A 25,062-nucleotide genomic window follows, 5' to 3' on the forward strand; every position below is an offset into this window, starting at 1 on the left:
AACGCCAAGAGTGGCCCCTAATGTAAACTGTGGATTTGGGGCCATAATGAGGTGTCAGGGTAGGTTCATCGACTGTAATAAATGTACCACTCAGGTGCGGGACATTGATAGTGGGGAAGCTGTGAATGTATCGGGACGGGGAGCTGTCTGTATTTTATGCTCAATTTTTCTGGGAATGCTCTAAAAAGGAAAAAAATATATTAAGGTAAATTAAAAGGATTAATCCCTTAGTTTTTTCATATTTCATACTATTATATTTCCTTTCTTTCCCTTTCTTTTTCTTTCTTTCTTTCTTTCTTTCTTTCTTTCTTTCTTTCTTTCTTTCTTTCTTTCTTCTTTCTTTCTTTCTTTCTTCTTTCTTTTTGACTGTCATAAAGTTCAGTAAAAATTTACTATCTGTAAAAGGAAAGATAAATAAGAGCCACACTCTCTTCCCAAGAGGGTTTGGTCCCTCTGAGGAACTGGCCACCGCTCTTCTAGGTGCCCCAGACCTGGCTACCTGTGCTGTCTGAGGGCTACTCGCTGTGTGCCAAGAGCATTGAACTGAACCGGGTGCAGCCCCAAACACAGAGCAGAGACTCAGTAGGCTTTCAGTAAGTGACTGGAGAGGGAGGGAGAATTCCTTCTCAGGTTTGTGTTATCCAGCAGTTTCTCTCTAGAGCCCTAATCTTCTGACCTGCATGGGGATTCGTCTGGCCTTGGCTCTGGGTTCCAGAACAGACCTTCTAACCTCCACCCCCGCTGTCGCTCTAACTCCCAGCATCCTGTCCTGCATGCTAGTGATTCCCAAACAGGCACGGGGAGCACAGCATAGAGACGCTCTGTCGGTGACCAGCTTCCAGAAATGGCAGGAGTCCCACTGCCCCTGGTCCCAGAGCTGCATCTGTGCCCCCGCCTCTCTGCGGGTGCCCCTCGGGGATCGCTGTGTTCGTTTAACAAGATGACAATTAATGGAGACAAGTTGAAAGTCCCGGCCAGGGCCAGAAGAGCAGCACGCAGGCCAGGCCAGGGGGTACAGCACAGCTTCTCCAGCACAGTTTAGGAGTATATGTGTGGGCTGTGGGCTCAGCAGGAGTCAGCAGGCTTGGACTCCAGTGCAGCTAAGGTGACCTCGGGCTACACTGATAGAGGCAGCCTCTGGGACCAAGTATACGGCTAGAGGGGCACCCTTGGCCAGGTCTGGGGACACACTCAGGGGCGATGGCAACCTGGAACCTATGGAGAACAGGGTCCCTGGCTGGCGGGGAGGACAGGCCACCAAGTTGTACAGGGGATGATATGTCACCTCCAGCGAAGAAATCTCAGAGGATAGGAGAGCCCCTTGCAACACGTGAAGGAATTGAACTCCAGAGGTGCCGCCCGTGCCCTTAACGCTCCACCCACCAGGGCCAGACCCCTGCTGGCGGGACCAGGCTGCACAGCAGGCCGGCTCATTCCAGCATCTCTCCCAGCCTGTTTCTTCCTCCAGAGTGTGATCACCTTGCCATCTTCCCAGGACGGCCCTGTTAAGTGGGATGGGTCATGCAAAAGCCCCAGCACCATCTGTGGTCCTCACAGGCCCTCGAGAAGGCTAGTTGCCTTCTCTGTTCCCTCTCCTGGTACAGCCAGGAAGCCCAGAGGGCCAGCAGTCCCGCAGAGAACACAGAATTCAGAAAGACAGTCCGTGGGGGAGGATTTCAGTTGTTTATAAAACAGGCCAACATGTTTCCACCTCGTAGGTTCTAAATCCATCATTCCTAGCTCCCTAGATCTAAGAATAGTCCCCCAGTGGAGCCAGTGTGCCACATGCCAGAGCACGCTCTCTGCACAGGTGGCTGGGGACGGTAGCCCCAGCAGCCCCAGCACCTCCTACCCTAGGGAGGTTTGGGGGGATGGCACGGGAAGGCTGGCCTCTGCCTCTCCCAGCTTAGCTGTTTCCGAACCTCCCCCAGACTCCGTTTTCTCTCCCATGCAATGTTGATCCAGACCTTCCTCACTGGGCTGCCCTTGACCATCACACATGGTGCCTGCCGCGGGGCAGAGGGGGAAGCGGAGAGCAGCGGGAAGGTGTGGAGGCGAGGACCTCCAGTCTGGGCCTCAGTTTCCTCTTAGGTAATGGGACAGAAATTGACAAAGAACGGGGCAACTTTTGGAGATTTGAGGTTTTAAAAGAGGTTCTCAAGCAGCCCCAGCCTTGCAGCCTCAAAATGAGACCTATGAGGGCAAACCCAGAAATTCATCACATTTCTCTTTATCATCTGAACCAAGGCCATTCGTCTGTCTGGTGTGGGGGAGCCAGCCTCAAGGCCTGGGGCCTGGGTGGGTATGCCCCTACTCTGCTCTTCGGCCTCCACCTTCCTCCCCCTCTCATACACGTCCACACCCATCCACACCACCACACAAGCTCTCCACGGTCAGAAGGACTTCTGATTTGTCTCATCCCATACTCTGCCCACCGTAGGAGGGCCCACGCCGGTCGGGGGCTCGGAACCTCCAGGGGCAGGGCACCCGCTGCTCCCCTGGGCAGCCTCCCAGCCACTCCAGCCTTCTCCCCGATAGTGAGCTGAAGCCGGTCTGCCCATAGCATCTCCTCCCACCCCACATCCAAATGCTCTCTTTGGCCCTCCAGGAGAGAACAAGGCAGCTCCATTCTCTCATTAGCCATTCATTCACTTATTCATTCATTCATTCATTCATTCATTCGTTCGTTCGTTCATTTGTTCGTTGGTTCATTCCCACAACAGGTATTTATTTATTGAGTACGAATATATGCTAAGCACCATTTAGGTGCCAGGATACCGCAGCATACAAAACTGAGTCCCTGCTTTCAAAGAGCTGTGTTCTGGTCAGGAGAGATAGATAATAAAAATATAAAGAAAAATAAAGCAGATGAGGAGACAAAGATGGAGTGGGATGTAGATAGCTATTTCCCACAGAGTTGTCAGGGAAGGCCTTTCAGATAAGGTGACATCTGAACATGTACCTGAGCAGCATGAGGGAGTGAACCTGTGGTTATCAGCGACAAGGGCATTCCAGACAGCAGGAACAGCAAGTGCAAAGGCCCTCAGGTGGGTACTGTTTGAGGATCAAGAAGTCAGGGGAGCCATGGTGATGTCAGCAGGGTGGGACACATGGGACTTGAGGTCAGAGGATGCTGTTGTTTACCTGAGTAAGCGGAGAAGCCACTGGAGGATTCTGAGTGGAGCGGAGCCTCGTCTGACTTAGGTTTTAACAGGATCACTCAGGCTCTGTGTGGAGGACAGATAGTGAGGTCAGGAGGGGCAGCAGAGAGACCAGCACGAAGCCCTCACAGAGAGTTCCAGTGCGAGGTGACGGGGCTGGCGAGAAGTGGCCATGTTTGGAACGTTACCTCCCCGAATCCCTTCTTCCACAGGCCCTCATCTTTTCTTACATGTGGACACCCCTCCCTCCTCCTCCTCGCCTTCAGCCTCACCCCCATCTTCTCAGTGCTGCCGTGGATGCTGGTCTGGAAGGACCCCTAGGCCAGACTGCTTCCACTGACAGCCTTCCCTGAGGCAATTTGGGCCCCAATCCCAGAACATCTCCAGAGTGATTCTGTGGGCGAACAGCCCCACTTTCTGATTCTGGAATGGCTTCTTCCTGCTGCCTCAGCTCCTGCCTCAGGGCGTCCTTGGCCCTAGAGAGTGATGGATAGACTAATTATTGGAAGGGTCCTGCACTGCCCATGCCTCTTCCCTCAGCTGGGCCTGGTGGGGCCATTGTCCTCACAGTCTTCTCATGGCCTCTCTATAGGAGCTGCCCCTCATCCAGGCAGGGTGACCAGGGACAGAGACTTGCAGCTTTCTGTTCTTGAGTCCTGCAACCAGGTGGCAGCTCTGGCCACAGACCAGGGAATAAAGGCAAGCAAGCAGGCATGGGACTGGGGTCGATGGCACCCGATTTCAGCATAATGTGTATGTGTCTGCCCCTCCCTGCTACTCTCCAGACAGACTGCGGGCAGGGGAAAGTAGCCGTATCCCGACCGCCTGTCCCATGGGCCTGAGGACTGTTTGATGAGTGTGCCCTGTTCTCAGCACCCCACTCCCATCCCAGCTCACAGACTGGTGAGCCAAGTGCAAATATAAATACCTGTAGAACCAGGAGGGGGGTGGTGCATATGCTTAGAGGGTTCTGGGTGCTTTAGGAGCTCAGAGGAAGTGAAATTAACAACCTTCCCACAGCCCAGTGGGACCCAGCCCTACACCCAGCCACCGTTCACTTCTGCAGCAAAACAGAATGCCACTGGGATCAATGAAAGGAACTCAGAGTGGGCAAATTTCAGTGGGTACCCTCTAAGACTGGTGAACTCCTACGCGTCCTTCAAAACCCAGCTAAGAAGTAACTTCTGGAACTTTCAGTGACACCCATCTCCCCTCCCCAACAGAGGATGTCATCCTCTTCTGTGCTACCTCTGTCCCTTAGAGATGCTGTTGGTTTTTCTTTTTATCATCATCCTTTGTTACTACTTTTTAAAGTATTTGAACAAATGACAAAATCTTGGTCACCCTTTCCCCCCATTTCTCCCTCTCTTTCTCAGAGATTCTTCTCAGTTGGGGATGTATTCCTCAAGATCTGTACATCTAGACATATATAGGGGATCTACATAAATTGAATCATACTCTATATTGTTCTGCAACTGATTTTCTCTTTAAAATGTCTTAGATATTTTTCACATCAGGCCATAGAGAGCTACCTCCTTATTTTTAATAGCTGCACAGTAGCTAGGTAGTAGGGGCAAATCATAGTTTCTTTAAACCCTCCTCTATTGATGAATATTTTGCCTCCATCCGCCTCCGCCCCCCCCCCCACCCCCCCCACCCCCCCCGCTGGTCTTTTGCACTTACAAACAGTGTTGCAGTTAACATTATTGTGCATGGTTCTGTGTGAACACAGACCCTGGGGCCCCACCATCCTCTTTTCTCATGGCTGTCTTCCCCAGTGGACTGGAGGCCCCAAGGCAGGAACTGAATTTTCCTCTTCTAGGTCTTGTGTCCCACACAGGGCCTAAGCGGAAGACATGCCCACATGTCTGAGCAAAATCATGACAGTGTGAAAGGCCTGGGTGAATTCGGGAAGCAGCAGCAAGCTGTGGGGCTGGAGCAGAGCCTTGGGAAGAGGAGTGACACAGCCAAGACCACAGAGGCCTGGAGAGCCAGCTAAGAATGCTGGTCTTGGGCTCCTTGGTGGTGGGAGATGGGAGGTTGTCCACAGGAGCTAGTCCACGCTGTGCTCCTGTCTGAGCCCCCTACCCGGGCCAGCCACCTCTGCGTAAAGGATAGAGTCGCTGTTAGAGTTGTCCAGGCAAGAGAGGGTGAGAACCTGAACTTCCTTCTATCCTCAAGTCACCACCTAGACCTAAAACACTTCAGGAAGCCTGAATTCTGGATTCTTCACACGCCATTCCTTGCTCACGCAGCAGGACCCTAGGGAGCACCCCAGCAGTTACCTCCAGAGGGGTGGGATCCACGTGAGCTTGATGGCTGGACACTCAGAAGTCTTTCCGAAATGTACTCAGCTCCCAGGCCATCTGGGGCCACACTGACACTTACCAGCTTCCTGAATCTAGAGCCTTCTCCGGGAGGGTACTCAGACCTCACCCGTCCTGTCCCCCTCTGCCTGGAATGACAGAAGAGCGGCCCCTCCTGAGGCTCGAGGTCTTTGACAGGAGACAAGGCGAACCTTCAGTTGCCCGGCTTTTTGCCCACATTCCTCCCTCCCTTCTCCACCCTGGCCGAGGTGGGAGGGGCAGGGCCTGCGCGGCCTCCTCAGGCCTAGGCCCCAGCGCTCACAAGGGATCAGTGAGCTTTGTGCCCCTCTGCAGAGTGCTTCTCTCACCAGCTCCAGCTCTTGCCTCCCGCCGCTGACCTGGTCCCCACGCAGGTGGGCTGTTACTCTGTATCTTTCCCTAATTACCTGGGGAGCACGGTGTTTGCTAGAGAGGACAGTATGTTAACAGAAGAGGCCCCGGGGTCACACTGCCCAGGTTTGAATCCAGCTCTGCTTCTTACCAGCTGTGTTACCTTGCATGGTGCGTGCCATCCCTCTGGAAAACGGGGATAATGTTAGATTGTACCTCACGGTCTTGCTGGGGGGATTCAGTGAACTGTTTATCACAGGGCCTGGCATACACTAAGCATTCAGTGATTTTTTTTTACACTTCACATGGTTTGGCATTAGTGAAGGCGCCTGAGACTTGGGAGTTATGGATTCTAGTCCTGGCTCAGAATGGCTGTGTGCCCACGAGCAAGTTATCTCACCCCTCTGAGCCTCATTCCCTCCTCTCTAAAACGGAGGTCGTAACACCTCAGAGGTTGCTGTGGTGATTAAGTGCCATTTGTGTGGGACTGGGAAGCACCATCCCGAGGTGGCAGCCCTCATCCTCGTGGTCTGAGACGACAGCTAGAGCGCCAGCCACCACGTCCACATTCCCAGTGACAAGATAGAACAAGGAGCAAAGGGTGCATGCCATCCATCTCTGAAGGCCGGGCGCCGTAAGCTATTACAGAACCTACTGGCTGACATCTCATTGGCCATACCCAGCTGCAAGAGAGGTTGGGAAATGTAGTCTTCATCATGTGGCTCGGAATGAAGCTTTACCACACATGCTCAGGTGTTTGCCCCTCTTCAGCAAGGCTCCCCAGCAGAAATGCGGCTTCCTGCCTAGCACTGGGCTATAATCCCGGCACCATAAGGCCCTGTAAGGACCCAGGTTGCCAAGAAGCTCAGGCAGGTGCCACAAGGCCTGAACAGATTTGAGTGTTGTGTCCAGCCTGTGCCAGGACCCTGCCAGTCCCTAGGTTCCACTGCCCGCAGGGCTCTTGGGCTGACGCAAGTGTGGTGGGCCACAAGCCCAGCACTCGTCACAGCCTGGCTCAGGCCAACTCCATTGAGCCCCATGAGCAGGGGCTCTGAACTCTTAAGAGGCTAGGGAATCCCCCAGTAACTATGGTCTTTCCACCCAAGGCCCAGCCATGTGCCTCAAGGCCAGTAAAGTAGATCTGGATCAATCAGGTGGGTTTCCGTGCCTCGAGGACCTGGTAAGTGGCAGGCATGCGGCAGAGAGCCCTCTGTAAAGCCAGGAATCATCCTGTAACCCACCTGTCTTAAACTGGGTGTTCCGTATTCCAGGTAGCTTAGGGAGAGGCCTACTGTAGGCCGTTCTTCTCCCTCTCACTTCCTTATGAGGACGGCCTGCGCGGTAGCGTCTCGCTGAGGCTGGAGGGGGATATAGGAAACCGATGCTAAAACACTGGAGGGGCTGGTACTTAAAGGTGTCTTCTCTTCAGGGGATAGCTAATCTTTCAAAGTTCAGCAGCCTGGTTTTTTCCCATAGGAAGTTTGTGTAAAGTGTTCAGAAACTCTAAGCTTCTTGTCCTTCCACGTCAGGCCTTCCCATCTGCCGGTGCCCTTCCCTGTCCTCTCTGCTGTTGGACCCCGGCGTGGTCTTTCTTGCCTTGCCCTCCTTTCCCCGTGGTCTCTTCATTCGTGGGCATGAGCTGTCACCAAGTGTCAGGCACCGTGCTGGGGCATTATATATGTCACCTCATGCAGCCCTCCCCCAGCAGCCCTGTGACAGAGACAGGGACAGAGCTACCATGATCACGCGGATGTCTGGGAGTGTGGGACCCAGGACAGCCTAGCACAGCCCACAGCAAAGAGTGTATATTGGACGTGTGTGCCACCAGCTGACAGAGGACGGCCCACCGGCCACATCTGACCTGTGGCCTGTTTCGGATGGCCTTGCAAGCCAAGAATGGTTTTGAAAGGGTTGCAATAAAGAGGAAGGATAGGCAACAGAAACCAAATGAGGCTCTCAAACCTAAAATATTTACTATCCGCCTTTTTAGAATGAATTTGGCAAGGCCTGGTGTATCATATGCAGAGTCGGCCCGGATTCTGGAGGCGCACTGCCCGGTTTCTGGTACCTCTGCGTCAGCCTCTGTGAAAGGGGGATAGTCCCTGAGACACGGCTGCCTCCTGGGGTTGTTGGAATTAAATGAGATGAAGAATATAAAACACCTAACTTCAAGTAGGCTTCTTCGGAAGGATCAGGGGAGGAAATTTCTGGCCCTTGGCCAGGCTTCTTGACCCAGTGGCATGAAAGCCCTGGCTGCAGGCCTCTGGCTGGCCTGGGCCCTCGGGGCGAGTGTCCTTTGGCGGGAGGGAAGGGACCTGCCAGCCGGTGTGCCGCGTCCTGCAGACGGGGGTGCGGGGGTGGCTCAGCTCCGCCTTCCTCCCGCCGGCACTCCTGCTGACTGTCAGCTGCTGCCACTCCCCGGGGCCGGGCACCAAGCCCACGCCAGGTGCTAAGCGAGGCCCAAAGGTACCAAGCCGCTTGCACTTCCCCACCTCGGGCCTCACACCACTGTAGGAGCCACAACCCGGGGCCCGTCCTCTCTGTGGGCATTTCCTCACCCGTGGGCCAAACAGGGAGACATCTGTGTTCCCCCAAACCCAAGCTTTTGGCCAGCGATTGCCTTCCTACTGGGGGGAAGGAAAGGGAAGGGTAATCCCGGGCCAGCCAGCCTCCCCCTGTGAAAAACAGATTTTCAGTGGATAAAGAGTGAAATGTAAAGATTAAAAAAAAATAAATAAAATCATTGAAAAATCAAAAAAGAATATTTCCTGATAGGAGAGGGATGGGCTTTCAATTCTTAGAAGCAGTAGAAGAAATTATAGAAGATCAATGAATTTTATTATAAAGAACCAAAAAGCTTATGTTTTATATCAAAAGACCCAAAACAAGATTTTAAGTCGAACTGAGAAAAAATATTTATGCCAGATATGGCAGAGAAAGAATTAATATTCTTAAAACAAAAATCTTTAAAACAAGAAGGTTCTTAACAGAGAACAATAACAAATATTTATACGATACTACGTGCCGGGCACCATTCTAAGTACTTCATACGTACTTACTGATTTAATTCTTGTAAACAAGTTTATGGTAACAGTACTATAGTCCCCATTTAACAGATGAAGGTACTGAGGCACAGAGATGCTAAGTAACTTGCCCAAGGTCACTCAGCTAGTAAATGGAGGAGCAGGGGCGCCTAGGTGGCTCAGACTAAGCATCTGCCTTCAGCTCAGGTCATGGTCCCAGGGTCCTGGGATCGAGCCCTGCATCGGGCTCCCTGCTCGACATAAAGCCTGCTTCTCCCTCTCCCCTTCCCCCTGCTTGTGTTCCTTCTCTTGCTGTCTCTCTCTCTGTCAAATAAATAATAAAATCTTTAAAAAAATAAAAAAATAAATGGAGGAACTAGGATTTGAACCCAGACCATCTGGCCCTTGGGCCTGACACTTAAAGCCTTCTATACTAAACAGAAAAAAGATACGAAGCAGACAGTACACAAAAGAGGAAATACAAATATATGAGAAACATAAGAATTATTTTTCAGTTTCTATGGCAGTAAAGTACCAATAAAAACAATGAGATACTTTCTCTGTCTTCAAATTAGAGAAGATTTTTAAACATTATAATAAGCAATAAATACTGGCAATTCTGGAGTGAAATGGAGACTTCCCCAGGTTGCTGTAGTTGTATTCAGGTGGCCTTTCTGAGAAAATACTGTGGAAGCATTCAAAACAGCACCCAGGAATCTCAAAAAAGTCCATGCCAGTTGACGAGAAATTCCCATTCTAAGAATCTAATTTGAGAAAGCAATTAGATAGACAAAAATTCACATGCAAAGATGTTCATAGGAATATTATTCCAAATAATGAAAGATTAGAAACAACCTGTGTGTCTGATAATAGGATACAGGTTAAGGAAACTGTTGAATCTCCACAGTGGACAATTAGGCAGTCATTTTGAAGGAATTTGTTTAACAAAAGACACCAGAGGCGAAGTGAAGAGACATACCATGGACTTGTGGGAGAAGACACTTAGAATGCATAGCACAATGAAGATTCATGTAAATAAAAGAATACACAAAAAAGCTTACAAATCAGTAAGAAAAGGGCAAACAAAGAAAAACAGGTAAAGAATGTGCAGAGGCCATTCATAAGAAGAGGCAACTCAGGGCAATACAGAAGTGACAATCCCTCTCACTAGTAGTCAGGGAAATGCAGATTCATGCATTGTACTTAGCAGAATAGCAAGAGTCTAAAGACAAAGAGGAAGTATTCAGATCCATCGCTGATGGGGCTGGACGTGACTGCAGCTGGTGTGGACAGCCGTTAGGCCAAACCGAAATCCAAACACATGACTCCACCACCCTCACACTTCTAGGGACCAACCCTGCGCAAACACCAAGGAGACATGCTCAAGAAGGTTCATGGTAGTGCTGCTTATAATAGAAGCCAAATTACTATTATTGTATAATATTGTTGTACATTATATATTGCATAATAAAATAGCAACAGTCATTAAAGAACTGTCCAGTAGAAGGGAAATGGATAAGTAAAATCTGACCTCTACGTAATGGGATACTATGCACAGTTAAAATAAATGAACTAGATCTCTAACTATCGACTCATATAAATTTCAAAAAACAATGCTGAGTGTAAAGAGCAAGTATAAAAAAGATATCTCAATGATACTATTTATGTAAATCTTTAAAACAACCTAAAAACATTACACAGTATTTAAGGACATATAGGTAGGAAGTATAAAACCAGTATACCAGTAATGAACACCGGCTTGGAAACAGTGGCTCTTTGCTGGGAGAAGTGGCTAGAGGGCAAGAATAGGAGGCGGGGCTTAGATTGTTTCTTTATGATTGATTTTTTTTTTTTTAAGGGGAGGGTTGAAGCAGATACAGCAAAATGTTGACTAATGTTCTAAGTCTGGATGGGGTATGTGTCTTTTCTGTTAAATTATTTTTTGTACCTTTCTGCATATTGAACAATTTCAAAATTTCAAAGTATTTTTAATTTACTTTTTGAATAATTTGTGGTTCTGTGGAGAAATACCGGTGTTCTAATAGTAAGGGACGAAAGCAGGACAAAATATACACAAATATTTACAAATTTCACAAATTAAAGGTCTCACTAAAATATTCATACTAATGGCAAGACTCAAAGTCTGCTTTTTCTTTACACTCATCCATATTTTCCATTTTTTGTCATGAAGATGTATTAGTTTAATAAACTGGACAAAAAATATTTTTAATGACTATAGAAAAATATGAGTGAGTTTGGCCTAGGAAAGGATCTAAAAGCTAGAAAGAGGGCATATGATGGGGTGTGGACATCACAGGCTGTTGGAGAAATCTGCCCTTGAATGTTGGCCTGCAGACTCTCTGGCTCTATGACTGAGTTTGTTCAATCTTTTACCCCATCAGTGAGCCCTTATTGAGCACCAGGCTAGGGATACAGCAGTAAACGGGACATACACAGTCCTTCCCTTCCTGTAGAGCAGTTAGCCCAGTGAGAGGGACCAGTCACCACACATCACCACACAAGTCATCGATCCACCGCAAAGTGCGAGGGCCCCCATGAGGGGAGAGTCCACGGGTGATAACAAGAATCCAAGTTGGATTGGGTGGCCAGGGAATCTGGCTGTGGAGCGACATTTAACTGGAATCTAAAGGATGAGGAGGTCTGGAACCCAGTATAGAGAGGGTCTCAAGAGAAAGAAAGGCTCTACGAGGCCTACATAAGGAAGTGGAAGAAGGCACGGGTTCTGGAATGCAGCGGGGTGGGGGGAGAGTTTCGTAAGGGAGGCCAGCAAGGTAGTCAGGAACCAGATCGCTCAGGGCCTCGCAGGCCGAGGAAAGGCCTTGAAGTGTATGGGAAGTCCCTGAAGGCTTTGGAGCTGGGGAGTGATATGATCAGACCTGCAGTTGTCAGAGATCACCTAGACTCTCGTTGAAGATTGGGGTGGATGGTGAGCGGCCCGGTTCGTCTGTTGGCTGTTGGCATGACTTCATGTGTGGGAGAATGGGGTCGGAATCAGGCGATGGCAGCGGAGATGGAGAGACCTGGAAGGATTTGAAGTATTTCTGAAGGCAGAGTTGGCAGGTCTGGGATCATGGTGGGTTGGGGCCGGTGGTAAAGGAGGTTATAGTGAGGGAAGGGCCAAGGAGGAAAGCCAGGTTTGGGCCGGCGATGGTTGTGGGTTGGTGGGAGTGGGAGACACTGAAAAGGCCCTGGGGGGCAGGGTGGAAGCAGGGGTAGTGAGCATGCCACCAAGTGTGGTTGAACTTTGGTTTCTTCATGTGTAAACTGGGGTTTATGGTGCTCCCTGTGCCCCCAGGGTGAGTGTTTCAGCCCTGTTCCCAAAACCTCTTCTAGAGCAGTCTTCTCTCTCTTTCACAGGAGGGACGTGTTACTCTTGGGGCTGGAACGAACACGGCATGTGCGGGGATGGCTCTGAAGCCAACATCTGGGCCCCGAAGCCTGTGCAGGCCCTGCAGTCATCACTGGGACTCCTCGTGGGCTGTGGGGCTGGCCACTCCCTGGCCCTCTGCCAGTTGCCGGCCCTCCCTCAGTTGGTCACTGGCTCTTCCCTGGATGCCCCTGAGGACGCTGAATCTCAGGAAGCCAGGGACAAAGAGAGAAACCGGAAGGAAAGGCAACCGGACACCTCTACCCAGAGCCAGCCCGGCAGGTCCAGAAATGGGGGGCTTGTGACAGAGGCCCTTAAATAAAGTGACTTTTCCCACCCAACGTGTTCCCAGAGGATTGCTTGGTCAGGTTGTAGGGTCCTGGAGGCCCTATGGTTGGGCTGACCACAGGCCAGGCTGACCACAGGCCAGGACGATGGGAGGCCGCCTGGCCAGTGTCTGGGATTCAAGGACACAGACAGATGGGAACAAGGACCCTCATGAAGGCAATAACAAGAACCCAAGTTGGTTGCATGGCTGGGGAATCTGGTCTCTAAGCGACATTTAAACTAGAATCACCAAAGGACATGGAAAACAGGCCTGTTTTCACCTGGTGGGGACAGAAAACCCAGCCCCATTCCCCACGGTTGTTATGGTCCAGCAGCCTTCGACTCTCAGGGCCTGGATGGTTCGAGGAGATGGAGGTACCCTGGTCAGGCAGGTGGGTACTCGGACGGGAAGAAGTTCTTGTCTTGGTGACTAGGTGCCGGGAGAAGGGAGAAGGCTCTGGACAGGGGGCTGGAAGGAAGTGGCAATGAGTGAGGGGAAGAAGAGACAGGAATTCTGGGAAGACCTAACAGAGGAGACGCCTGGGACAGACAAGGGAATCTAGAACCAGTGAACTCTCAGAAGATCGGTGTCTTCATCCGAGCCAGGCAGGAGCCTGGATCTGGTCTGTATAATTAATAGCCAAGCTGTGTAGTTTCAGATGAGGGATGGGCCACAGCATGGGAAGGGGAGGCTGACCCTAACCCCTGACATCTGCCCCTCGGCCCTCCTTGCCTCTGCAGGAGGAGGGCCTTCAGGTAAAATGGGGACCAGGCCAGACCATAGGCCCCAGGCTTCCCTGGTGACAGCTGTGACTTGGGGGGACATAGTGCCTCTCTGCCTTAGAAAATGGCTTTTCTGGGGGGACTGTGTCGCAGTGTTGCCAGCTAGCTAGCCCAGTCTGTGGCCTGTTCCACACCACCTTCCCTCTGTGACTCAGGAGACTATTGGCTCTGTGAGGGCTAAGCTTTAGGAAGTTACAAAACCCCAGGACATCAGAGGACCAGAGAGATGACCTCCTAGCCTAGAGGCCTTCAAAGTGCATTTGTTAGAGCCCCAGAAGTCTCCTGAGAATTCAGAGGCCAACGGGTGGGCCATGGGTGAGGGAAAGCCATGGGAACAGAGGTCCGGGTCCCCACCCTCCACCTTATTCACAGCAGTTTTATTTTCATCTATATTATATATTGGGCTTCACACGAGATTTCACTTGACAAGGGGTGCTTGAGAAAGTTTTGAAAGCACTGGTCTTATCCGACATTTTCATTATTCATTTGGGAAAACAGAGGCCTGTAAAGGGGAAGGGGCCACATACCTCACTCCTGGCCCAGGGTCCTAATTGGGAGGTGAGCCATCCAGAGCCTTGAGCCAGACCAGGGGGGCAGATGAGGGGCACCCCTGGGACCAGGAGTGGGTTGGCTCAGTGGAGTGGGGATGGGGCAATCCTGAGCTGCCCAGGCCTGAACCCAGAGACCACCCATAGCCCTTGGCTGCCCTTGAACACCAGTGCATGGAGTCCTGCTCCCGACATTGTATCCTAGAAACAGCACTGCGCTGGCCAGCAAAGCCCTTGGTGCCCACCTCCCAGAACCAGCAGAGGCTCGAATGGGCTCTAAGCGCTTCTGCAATGAGAAGGACATCTCTGTGCACTCGGAGCTGCTCTTGCCAAGATTCCTACACCCGGTTCAGAGGTGGAGCAATTGGATGGCCCAGAGATGACTCATACTGGAGCAAGCCCGCAGTTACTGGCCGCCCGCCACGGTCCTACAGGAGAAATGATCGGCATCAGACACACAGGTCAGAAAGCAGCCCCACACGGCATAGTACCCAGGCCCATACTTCCCAGACGGGCTTACTGCTCACAGGGAGCCAGCACGCTGTCTCCCGCAGCATGGGCTTCCCTCCCACCTCCTTCAGCACCGGCTGGAAGAAGTCCCAGGTCCAAGTCTTCTGCTGAGCCCCGGTGCCTCTCCCGAGAAAGACGCGTCTCAGGGCCCCTTCCCAGCCTGAAACGAGCAGGCTGCGTCAGCCCTGAGCCTCAGACTGGCTCAGAAGCTGATTCAGAGCCTTCTTGTAGGCCTGCGGGCGCAGGCCATCCGCACACAGCGCAGTGAATGGCTCCCGGCTCTAGACGACACCGCGGATGGCTCCGTCACCTCGGGTTCCTCCGTTGTGCCTTCCCTACGGTAGCCGCCGGGCTTTCTGCAAGCCCGTCCGCTGGGCCTGATGAGTGCCCGGAAATTCCAGGGGGCTGTCGACAGGGTCGCTCAGATGTTTTCCAGACCCTTTGATTCCTGTGGTCATTCTCAGACTTGGAGATGTCCACGCCCCTCATTCCAGACAGACCCTGGGCTCTTCGAGAGCAAGGGACCCGGTCTTGGTGGATTCTGGAACCCCTTCACCAAGGATGGGCCCTGATCCACGGAGGAAGTGCCCGGGAAGTGTTAACGAATGAACTGATGAGTACACTCTTAGGGCCACCATGGGGTGGGGAGGCTGAATGAGGGGGTCACACGCCCTCCCACCCGCCTGCCCTCTGCTTGTCTCTTACACGTGGGTGAGAACTGTACCGTGCAGTCAGAACTAGGTGATAGTGAAGGTCAGTATCCTCCGCCGGGTTAGCTAATGTGCCATGGGGGCCAATGCGAGTAAATACCCAACCATTTTTAAAAATTCCTTTTTTTCTGATAGGCCAAGTAGATTGGCCTTTGTATTCCTCCCGAGTGAGAAGGAGAAAGGGAACAGAAGGGGGGCGCGAGCCCCACCGTGTGCTCACAGGTCATGGGCCTGGCGTCTGCGGACACTGTGTATGGTCGCCACATTCCAGGTGTGAGTGGGCTGTTCATACCCTCACCTGTCTGCCACATACTCTCCCTTCTGGGCCACAGGCACCCCCCTTCCCTTGATACCCCCAAGAGATACCCTCTTGGTTCCAGTAGGCTGTCAGATCCAAACTAGATGAGGCTGTGCTTGCAAAGGTGAATCTGGGCCCGGGGCTCAGAGGAAAGTGCTTTTTCCTCACCCCTGCCCCCCGCCCCCCGCCCCCCGGGCACCTGCCAGTTCCGAGGAAAGAGGCTTAGTCATAGATGGGACTTGGGAGTTAGCACATTAGGTGGGACATGGTGGGACGGTCAGAGAGAGTAAGGGCAGGTGTTCAAGCAGGAGAGTGAGGTGGCCAGACGTGTGTACGGAAGGCTCTGAGCAGCATGTAAAGTGGCCGCTTCCCTCATACCCACGGTGCTTTATGAAGGCTGGCAGGAGGCCGGGTCCTGAGGGCCCTGGGATTTAGGACCAGCCACGCTAGTGTTCCTATCAGTTCCAGATTCCAGTCCCAGGAAGACCCCAGTTAGCTTGTGACGGCTTCACCTGAGCCCTGGAGTCAGCCCGCCTAGGTTAAAATCTTCCTTCATCTTTCATTGGCTGGGTGCCGTTGGGCCAGTTACTTAGCCTCTCTGCACCTGTCCTCTAGCCTCTAAAACGGGCCGGTGGAATTACTGTGGGCTGTCATCAGACCATGTTTCCCAGATGCCCCCCATGTGCAGACGCTCGGTGTATGTTCATCTCTTTTCCCCATTAGCTACTATGTCCCGGAAAACCCACACTGCAAATGGCTTTGTGTTTAGTCCACTGGAGGCCACCAGAGGTGCTTCCTCCAAGCGGGCTCCCAGTAGAGTGAACACGGTGTTCCCTGCGGCAGCTGAGGCTGCTTGGCTTTCACATCCCGATACTTGTGAACGGCTGTGACACACATAGTGTGACCTGGCAGTTCTTCGGCTACATGGCCCCTTGGGCCTTACTGTACCCGTTGCCCCACCAACCCCCCGCCCTTGGTTCCTGGGCCACACAGGCAAAGCCTCCGAGGGGACAAGGCACTGCTGGATGAGAACTCACACCCACCTTCAGCCTCCCACCCACCCATCTGACGGCTGACTCAGGCCATGCTGGGGGCATCAAGGGAGCTGAAATCCAGGGAGACTGACACCCACTTGTTTGTGGCCCTGGGAAGACCATTCTCTTCTGTGGACTTCACTTCATCTATAAAATGCTCAGAGGCTGACGGCCATGACCGTTAGGGACTTTCCACCTGAACATTCCTGGATTCTCCAATGCATAAGAAAAGAATTGGAACCCAGTCCCTACTCTATCCCTCATGAGAAACCAAGTGAACAACCCGTGCAGATCAAGATCCCTGAGAGAGGGCTCCTCCCCTTCAAGATGCCTCCTGGCTGAGTGTGATGTGTGCAGTAAGGTGGTCTGGCAAACTGGACCCAGCAGGGTGCAGCTGGGCAGGGCACCCAGACCTGTCAGTCAGTCCCCTGCCTCTGTCACCATCAGATTCATGAATGGCCCTACGAGGGACGTGACGAAGGTCTGCACAGGGACTGCGGGCTCTGACATGGCCAGATTCAAGGAGTCATCAATATGGCAGGACTCGCAGAGAAGTTTCCGCGTCAGCGAACCCCCTAGAGGATGTGCTCCTTTTAGGGTCAAGTCTTGGTATGCCCCATCCCTTCTGAGAACTGTCTCCGCCCCAGACCAAACTGGAAGAGCCTGTTTTTTCCCAGCAGGAGGGACAGCCAGCACCTTGGGGCCAGGGTTCAGGCTTACCCGAGCCCAGCCCAGCCCAGCAGGCCTGATGACAGGCAGAACCGAATTGCGACACTGCCCAGGGCAATAAAAATCCAAGAATCCGTGCTTCATCTCAAAAGTCAGCTTTTTATTATTGAGGGCCAGGGCCCAAGGAGGGGAGGGTGTTGAGCTAAAGCAGCATTGCTCTCTTTCCAGGAAATGTTGCGAGCTGCAGTGAAAGCTCGAGATGTTGCATTTTTTTTCAACTCAAGCATGTGTTTTTCAAAAATATCATCCTTCCCCACCCCCCACCCCACCACTAATTTTAGAATCAGATCAAAGCCAAGCTACTGTCCTCTGTTTCTATTGGGAAAATACTATATTTATTCAAGATGCAGAAGTGGGTCTCTGCAAACCTCCGATTGCTTCAGGAAAACAAATCTGCTTTAGACTATACAGAAACCATGATACAAAATTTATTTCATGCTAGAATCGCTTTGCATAACATTGGGCATGCAGTTTTTTACTCTGAAGTACTAAATTGCATACAATGCCAGGTTGTGCCTTAATAAAGGTAGAGGAGGGCCGCCCCTCCCGTGGTCCTGATCGTTTGGTGCTCTAAAGGAACACTCGGAAGATCCGTACGGTGCGGATTATTTACTACGAACAACTTGTTATGAGAGCTGGTCACACTGGATCTACACACCAAGAAGATGATAGAATCAGCCTAGACTAGCCGCTGTCAGGGGTCTTGCGGAGACGTCCGCTGGGTCACAAGCAGGCCAGACAGAGAGGGAAGAAAGCAGCAGTGCACGTTTCCACAATTCTATTTGGAGCAAAGTTCTCAGTTTCCGCGTGAGAGATGCGCTATGAAGGTGAGGTCAATATGACCAATGACTGACCGACTGCCCTTTTTGGAACCTTGACTCTCGAGCTCGTGTACAAAAAGGGAAGCCGTCCATTCCCCATCCCCACCCCCACCCCACCCACCCCCAGAAACGTACAGGTTTCTACCAAATGCCGTTACAGTCTGGCTCCAGCAACGTGTGTAAAAGTAAAGAGCTTTGAAAGAAAATAGAGGACTTTTGCTTTTTTTTTTTTTTTTTTTTCTTGTTGTTGTTTAGGGTGATCGTTACAGTTGCAGGGGGTTGGTGGGTTTGGTTTGCTGGGTTTTCTGTTTAACTTCATGCAAGTCATGCTAAGGAACCCCGCCACCTCCCTCCCCGAATAAAATAAAATGTAAAAAAAAAAAAAAAAAAAGAGAGAAAGAAAGAAAGAAAAGAAGGAAAAGAAATCCTCTACGGTCAGTTACCATTTGGCCGTAGAAAAAGCTACGTCCGTCCTAGTACAAGACCTGGGCCACTCGGACTCGTCCGGCAAACCTGCATGGCGTGAATTTACTCTGTCCGAGGGTGAGGAGGGGCTGCTGGTCCACCCAGATGCTTAATAGCCACCAGTGTCCTCGGCCAAGCCGCCTGGTCAAGTCACTCTCACAGCCTCTGTCGGCATATACTTAGCAATGACAGGGCTTTCTTTGCAAAGATCTGTATGTAAAGAATACAATTAACACTTGAGCTTCTCTTCTTGGCTTTCCCATCCCGCTTGGTACTTAGTTTTTAAGGAAGGAGGAGGAAAGACAGAACAGCCGCATGCAGAGGCAGGCAGAGTCTTCTCCAGCTGGCGTGGTGTTCCCATGCAGTGAGCCGGCCCAGCGCGCCTCTCTTTCTCCCTCCTGGGGATCGGGTCGAGTCCCTAACTTTCCTACTCTGCATGTGGCTGAGGCACTGCAATTCTCCTGAGAAAAGCAAGTCCTCAACGCTGTCATGACTCCATGAGAACAGGGCCGGGTGGATGGGGGTGGGGGCACTTCATCCCTCGTGCCTCCCAAAGACTCTGGCACCCCCGCCTCTCTGGGACTGGGCAGCAGGTCCCACCTGTGGACGGTGGCTGCCACTGGGCTCCCTCAGCCACTACAGGGAGATGGGGCTTCTTCTGTCCCACTCTCCCTGGGCTTCTGGAAGCACAGTGAAGAGACTCTCCTGTCTGCTCTTTCAGGCCACCCAGACTGACCCAGCATTCAAGATGAAGGAGACAGGCAGCCCATGAGAACTTACCAGGCAGAGCACACACAAAGCCTCCCTGCTTTCCCCTTCTTTCCCCTGGGCCACCCCTGCTCCTCGGATCCTAGAGCCTCCACCCAGGAGAAGCCAGTTGCGAAGGGGAGCATCAGGCCTATCCATGGAAGGTGCCAAGGATGGGCCCGCCTCAGGCCCGCAGCCCTCCACCATGCAGCACCATGCGGGCAGGGTATATGCCGCACTGGGGTCCGAGGGACCTCCAGGCAGGGCAAGGGAGCGGGAGCCAGCCCGGATCAGGTGGGCACACTAAGCACCAACGACCAGAAGGACTTCCCCATCTCAGCGTAGGTGCCTCTCCTCTCCTGGGCTTGGGTTGGCCCTTTATTTTAAATTCTGTGTTTTCTCCTTGTGTGTTGTTGAACCGCTTCAAATACTGGAGCAGTCGTGCATGGCCACAGGCTACACCAACTATTGCTCTAAAAAAACCAGCTATGGCTCCGGCCCAGCCTGCTCACTCCGGTCAGCATGCGTCCCGTGTGAGCCTGTGAGGCACTCCCAGACATGCATGAGTTGCCCAGCCAGTCCGATTGGCCGAGGATGGCTTCCTCTACCTTCCAGGCCAATGCCCGAAGCCTGGAGCTAGGGTGCTCTGGGCCCCCGCCTCCAGCTTCTCTCCAGCCCATGCTCAAGCTCTAGGAGAAGTCTTCACCCCAGGGGGTCAGCCTCAGATAAGGGTCTGATAAAAGGAGACCTTGAACAGAGGCCACCGTGGAGCTTAGCCTTCACCAACCACAAGGGGGCGCTAACCACACCCGGGGCTGTGACCAGGGATGCAAGGTGCTGTGCAGAGTCCTGCTTAACCTTCTCTCGGCGAGTTCTCTAACTATCACTAGCAAATATTCTGACTAGCACACATCTTACCTCTGCAATGACACTGGCCTCATCCCCAAGCCCTGAGGCCACCTCTCTCCATGCCTCCCGTCCCACTGGCCTACAGATTCTCTTTAAAGGGTGCTCTTCCAGAACATGGACCTCGGGTGGCTAAGACCCCAGGGTCCTGGCCAGGCCAGGCCCACCCTGTTGCTCTCTGCAACCAAGGGACAGGGGAGATCACTTTGCCTTCTTGGTCTCACCTGCCATCTGCCGGAGTAGCCCGGAGGAGTCAAGGCTCCCCTCACATCCCCAGGTGACCCCCTGCGTGAGGGTTACAGCCCCGTAGTCATCCAGCCTGTCCCCGAACCCCTTCCTACCCCTCAGCTCAGTTCCAACCCCAGCTACCGGGACCTCAGGTTCTCTCTGCTAGCCTGACATCCCACTTGGGAGAAAGGGACTCAGACCTCCAGAGACCAACCCTGGGGGGGCTCTTTCTGCTCCTTGCCCCCCCTCAGCGTGCCTGCCTGCCCCTCAGCACCCCTCCCCCACCACCCCACCCGCCCACCTGCAGGAGCGCGAGGCGGCCCAGCTGATGCAGAGTGCCCCCGCCTCCCCTACATACCCTTTCTCATTCCTCCACCAGGTGGGCACGCGTACTCCCCGGTTGATAAGAGGAAGCAGGGTCCGTATCTCTCGCGGGTGCCCGAGCGAGTAAAGGGCAGGCCCTCATCAGGAGTGAGGGCCTGGTCTATGTGGGGGCAGTCTTCGTTCGCCAGCGCGGCCTTCGCCACCTCCCCATTCAGTTTGGAATCTTCAAACATATAAGCAGAAGCTATTGAGACACTGAAAACTGTTTAGTGGGGGAGGGGGCAGGCCAGAGGTGGGGCATTGGCAAAGGGCAGCCTGTCCCTGAGGACAGAAAAGCGAGTGGGCCATGGAGGGAAGTACGAGGCTACGGGTCCCCAGCTCATTCGGGCAGCCTGTGGGCTGCCCACAGTGCAGGGAAGGGGGGGCTCCTGGGTTTGCTCAAAGTTTGCAAAAAGATGAGTTGGTGATGGGTCCAGCAAGCGCGGTGCTGGGGGCCGGGCCCAGGGCCCGAGGCAGGGCTGATGAGACAGGATGGTGTGGATGCGGTCATGGGTAGGGGCCAGACACAAAGCTCAGGGAGAAGACAGACACGCAGAAAAACTCCAGTCCAGAGAGGTGGCCTTTTCAGACCTCTCTCTCTTGCTGACCAGAGCCTGGCTGCCGGCCATCCACATCTAGCTAGTTCCTCAAGGCTTCCCTAGCACTTTCTAGACCCCATCTATCAACTCTCCCCCCCGCCACTGAGGGATCCCACCTCATCACACACTTCACATTGTCCTCCACACATACCCTATCTCATCACTCATCCTGCCCCCCGCCCATTTGGATTCACCCTGGTCACTCTGTATGCCCCACCCCCCACACAGACCAGGCCTGGTCATGCAGTCCCCTCTGTCCCCACACAGACTCACCCTGGTCACTGCAGCCTCCTCTGTCCCCACAGACTCACCCTGGTCACTCTGAATGTCCCACCCCCCACACAGACCAGGCCTGGTCATGCAGTCTCCTCTGTCCCCACACAGACCAGGCCTGGTCACGCAGTCTCCTCTGTCCCCACACAGACTCACCCTGGTCACTCTGTATGCCCTGCCCCCACACAGACCAGGCTTGGTCACACAGTCCCCTCTGTCCCCACACAGACTCACCTTGGTCACTCTGTATGTCCCATCCCCCACACAGACTCACCCTGGTCACACACAGTCTCCTCTGTCCCCACACAGACTCACCCTGGTCACTCTGTATGCCCTGCCCCCACACAGACCAGGCCTGGTCACACGGTCCCCTCTGTCCCCACACAGACAGACTCACCCTGGTCACTCTGTATGCCCTGCCCCCACACAGACCAGGCCTGGTCACACGGTCCCCTCTGTCCCCACACAGACTCACCCTGGTCACTCTGTATGTCCCATCCCCCACATAGACTCACCCTGGTCACACGGTCTCCTCTGTCCCCACACAGACCAGGCCTGGTCACACACGGTCCCCTCTGTCCCCACACAGACAGACTCACCCTGGTCACTCTGTATGCCCTGCCCCCACACAGACCAGGCGTGGTCACGCAGTCCCCTCTCTCCCCACACAGACTCACCCTGGTCACTCTGTATGTCCCCCCCCACACACACAGACCAGGTCTGGTCATGCAGTCCCCTCTGTCCCCACACAGACCAGGCCTGGTCACGCAGTCCCCTCTGTCCCCACACAGACTCACCCTGGTCACACGGTCTCCTCTGTCCCCACACAGACCAGGCCTGGTCACGCGGTCCCCTCTGTCCCCACACAGACTCACCCTGGTCACACGGTCTCCTCTGTCCCCACACAGACCAGGCCTGGTCACGCGGTCCCCTCTGTCCCCACACAGACTCACCCTGGTCACACGGTCCCCTCTGTCCCCACACAGACTCACCCTGGTCACACGGTCTCCTCTGTCCCCACACAGACCCAATTCAACCGTTCAATCTGCTCCATCCTCCACGCAGACTTAAGCTAGTCACTCAGCCAGCGCTGACCCCCCACACCAGTCACGCGAGTGTCGGCCGTCCTGTTCTGCCCGCAGCGGGCCTGGTCAGCTGGCGGAGGCACAGCAGGGATGTATGCAGGAGGCAGTGACAGCGGCCATGATTTGGGAGGGCCTCCCATTCCTCTGCCTCCTCACAGCAGCGTCCCGGCAAAGCAGAGCAAATGGACGTGTAAAGACAACGGCGGCGGATGGACTCGGGCAGGTAAAGAGTCTTGGCGTCTGTGACAGCCTGAGAAGGAACCTGGGAAGAGGTTTGAGGACACATCTGGCGGGGGGCAAAGCGTGGCCAGAGCAAGGAGCTCTCCCTCTCCCAGGTCCAGGAGCAGAGGTGTGCAAGCCTCTGGAGCTGGCAGAGGTAGCTCTGTCCGACCTCAGCTCCCGCCCAACACTCTTGGGGATGGAGCCTGCCCCCTGCTCTCTGCCCTCAAGGCAGAATATTCCAGGCCAGGGTGGAGCAACTCGGTCCTCACGGTGGGCCCCCGGGGGGCTTCCTCAAAGACTTCATCTGCAGGGAGAGCCTCAAGGGAAAGCAACACCAACATGGGTGTGAACACGAGGGGGGCTCTCTGAAAGACTAAAGAGGGGACCCTCCTCCATGACCCTGTTCACATCATGTAACTACACGCACGAGTGATCCTTCTCCACGTGCACACACTCAGCGTGCCCGTGGGTGGGATCACGGCCCGTGTACACATCATGTCACTACAAAGAGGCAGTCAGTCAAAAGAGAAATGGACCAATCAGGTTTATTCGTAAAGCAAATCCAAAAAAAAATCCCATCATAATTTTGGAACTTAAAAAAAAAAGTCTGTCGTACAAGATGGCAAAGCATTTCACGTACAGTGCGTTTCTTGACAAATCCCAGGGGCTTCACTCCCCGCTTTATTCTGAACCAGAAAGGCCAGTTACCAAGGTAACTCCGACACCACGTGCCTGGGGCCTCTCTGGGGCCTGGGAGCTGCCGAGCACTTGGGGCGTGTCTGTGGGCACACACGTGTGCGCACAGACAAGCCCCGGCCTGCCTCCCATTCCGGCTGGCCCCTGTCTTCCCTCCCAGGGGAGGGGCGAGGGAGGAAGGCAGCGGGGAGAGAGAAGGGAAGGAGTATCGGGGAGGTGACAGTGGATGAGGATGCGGAGCTGGGGCTCCTAGTACCCTGCACAAATTGTCCTCAAGGGGAAAACAGCGAGTCGTACCCAGCAGCCTCGCGGTCTGGGAGGGGAGCCAGGGTTTGCCGTCTCTCTGTCGGCCAGAGTCTGTCTGTCGGTGGAGGTATCTATAGCCGGTAGTTCTGGGGGTGGGTCAAAGGTGGGTGGTAGAAGCTGACACCCCTCCTTTGGCTCCGAGTGCTGGGTGCTGAGCCCCTGCCCGCCGGCTCTGCCCCTCAGTGCCCTGCCCCTGGAGAATCGAGCTCCCTGGGCCTTTCAAGGGCACCAAGTTGGGCTGGTTTTCCCTACAGGGGCTGGGGGCAGGGGCAGCCATCAGGTGTCCCAAGGTGGGTGTGAGCTGGACACCTTTCCCTGGAAAGACTCCAGGACACCCCTGGGGCATGCTGCTCCTCTCAACCACGGTGACCTTTGAGGGGAAGCTATGACTGGGTGGGTGTGTTCAGGTCTTGTTCTGTGAAGGAGCCAGCCTCCCTAGGCAGGTGGCTTATCTGCGGTTTGGGGTGCTCTCAGAAACTGGGAGCATTGGGGTGGCTGGGAGAGAGAGAAACCACGGAGGGGCCAACTCTGTAAACCTGGGGGACCCGTGAAAGAGGCCAGAGGTGTCAGCGCACCCAAGCCTCCCTGCCCTCCTGCCCCCACCCTGTCCTCCCCCCGGGAGCCTTGGTTCCCACCCGCTCCCCAGAAGGCCGTGAGCCCCGCCGGCCCCTGGGCCCCCACTCGCCCCGCCGGCCTGCAATGATGAAATGGCAGCATGGGCAGCGTCTCACAGAGATGGTTTCCAGGCTTTGAAATGGGCTGAGATAGATGAGCATCCACAAGAGGGTCATTTTTTTTTAAACTTTGGAGCAAGGAGAACCCGGTGTCTGGGCCCTCGGCCAGCACGGCTGGCTTTTCTGCCCTGCTCTCTGGGCAGCGCCGACGTACTTACTGTTCACACCAGCAGCGGGCACCAGGGTGGGGGGCGCGCACGCCGGGCTGGGGCGGGGGGGGGGTGCTGGCATTTCCTTGGGTTTAGCCCCAAGGGGTCTGCCCAGCGGGGGCTCAGGGAAAAAGTCCCAGGCTAAGGGGGGACGGTCTGTGAGAGACACGAGCAGAGTATAATCACGAGAACTGGCACAAGTCATGCAACAAAACGAGGAGAGAGAGAGAGACATGATTAGTGGAGAGAGAGAGAAAGAGA

At 53.8% G+C, this 25,062-nt stretch overlaps 2 protein-coding genes across 2 annotated transcripts in view; one reads left to right on the forward strand and one right to left on the reverse strand.

Annotated features, from left to right (window-relative positions):
* Nucleotides 1–18,419, forward strand: part of SERGEF (secretion regulating guanine nucleotide exchange factor) — a 225,796-nt gene extending 207,377 nt beyond the window's left edge. Inside the window, exon 11 of the mRNA XM_064576781.1 lies at nt 12,259–18,419. Within this exon, the coding sequence (XP_064432851.1) occupies nt 12,259–12,590 (332 nt within the window). The 3' untranslated portion in view covers nt 12,591–18,419. The remainder of the gene's footprint in view (nt 1–12,258) is intronic.
* A 142-nt stretch (nt 18,420–18,561) lies between these two features.
* Nucleotides 18,562–25,062, reverse strand: part of KCNC1 (potassium voltage-gated channel subfamily C member 1) — a 42,385-nt gene continuing 35,884 nt past the window's right edge. The window contains exons 3-4 of the mRNA XM_064576780.1: nt 20,733–20,921; nt 18,562–18,703 (exon numbers count right to left, since the gene is read on the reverse strand). Coding sequence (XP_064432850.1) covers nt 18,639–18,703; nt 20,733–20,921 — 254 coding nt within the window. The 3' untranslated portion in view covers nt 18,562–18,638. The remainder of the gene's footprint in view (nt 18,704–20,732; nt 20,922–25,062) is intronic.

Source organism: Mirounga angustirostris, unplaced genomic scaffold, assembly GCF_029215605.1.
Source record: "Mirounga angustirostris isolate CCGP_5_RB_7025 unplaced genomic scaffold, mMirAng1.0.hap1 SCAF_13, whole genome shotgun sequence".
NCBI lineage: Eukaryota > Metazoa > Chordata > Mammalia > Carnivora > Phocidae > Mirounga > Mirounga angustirostris.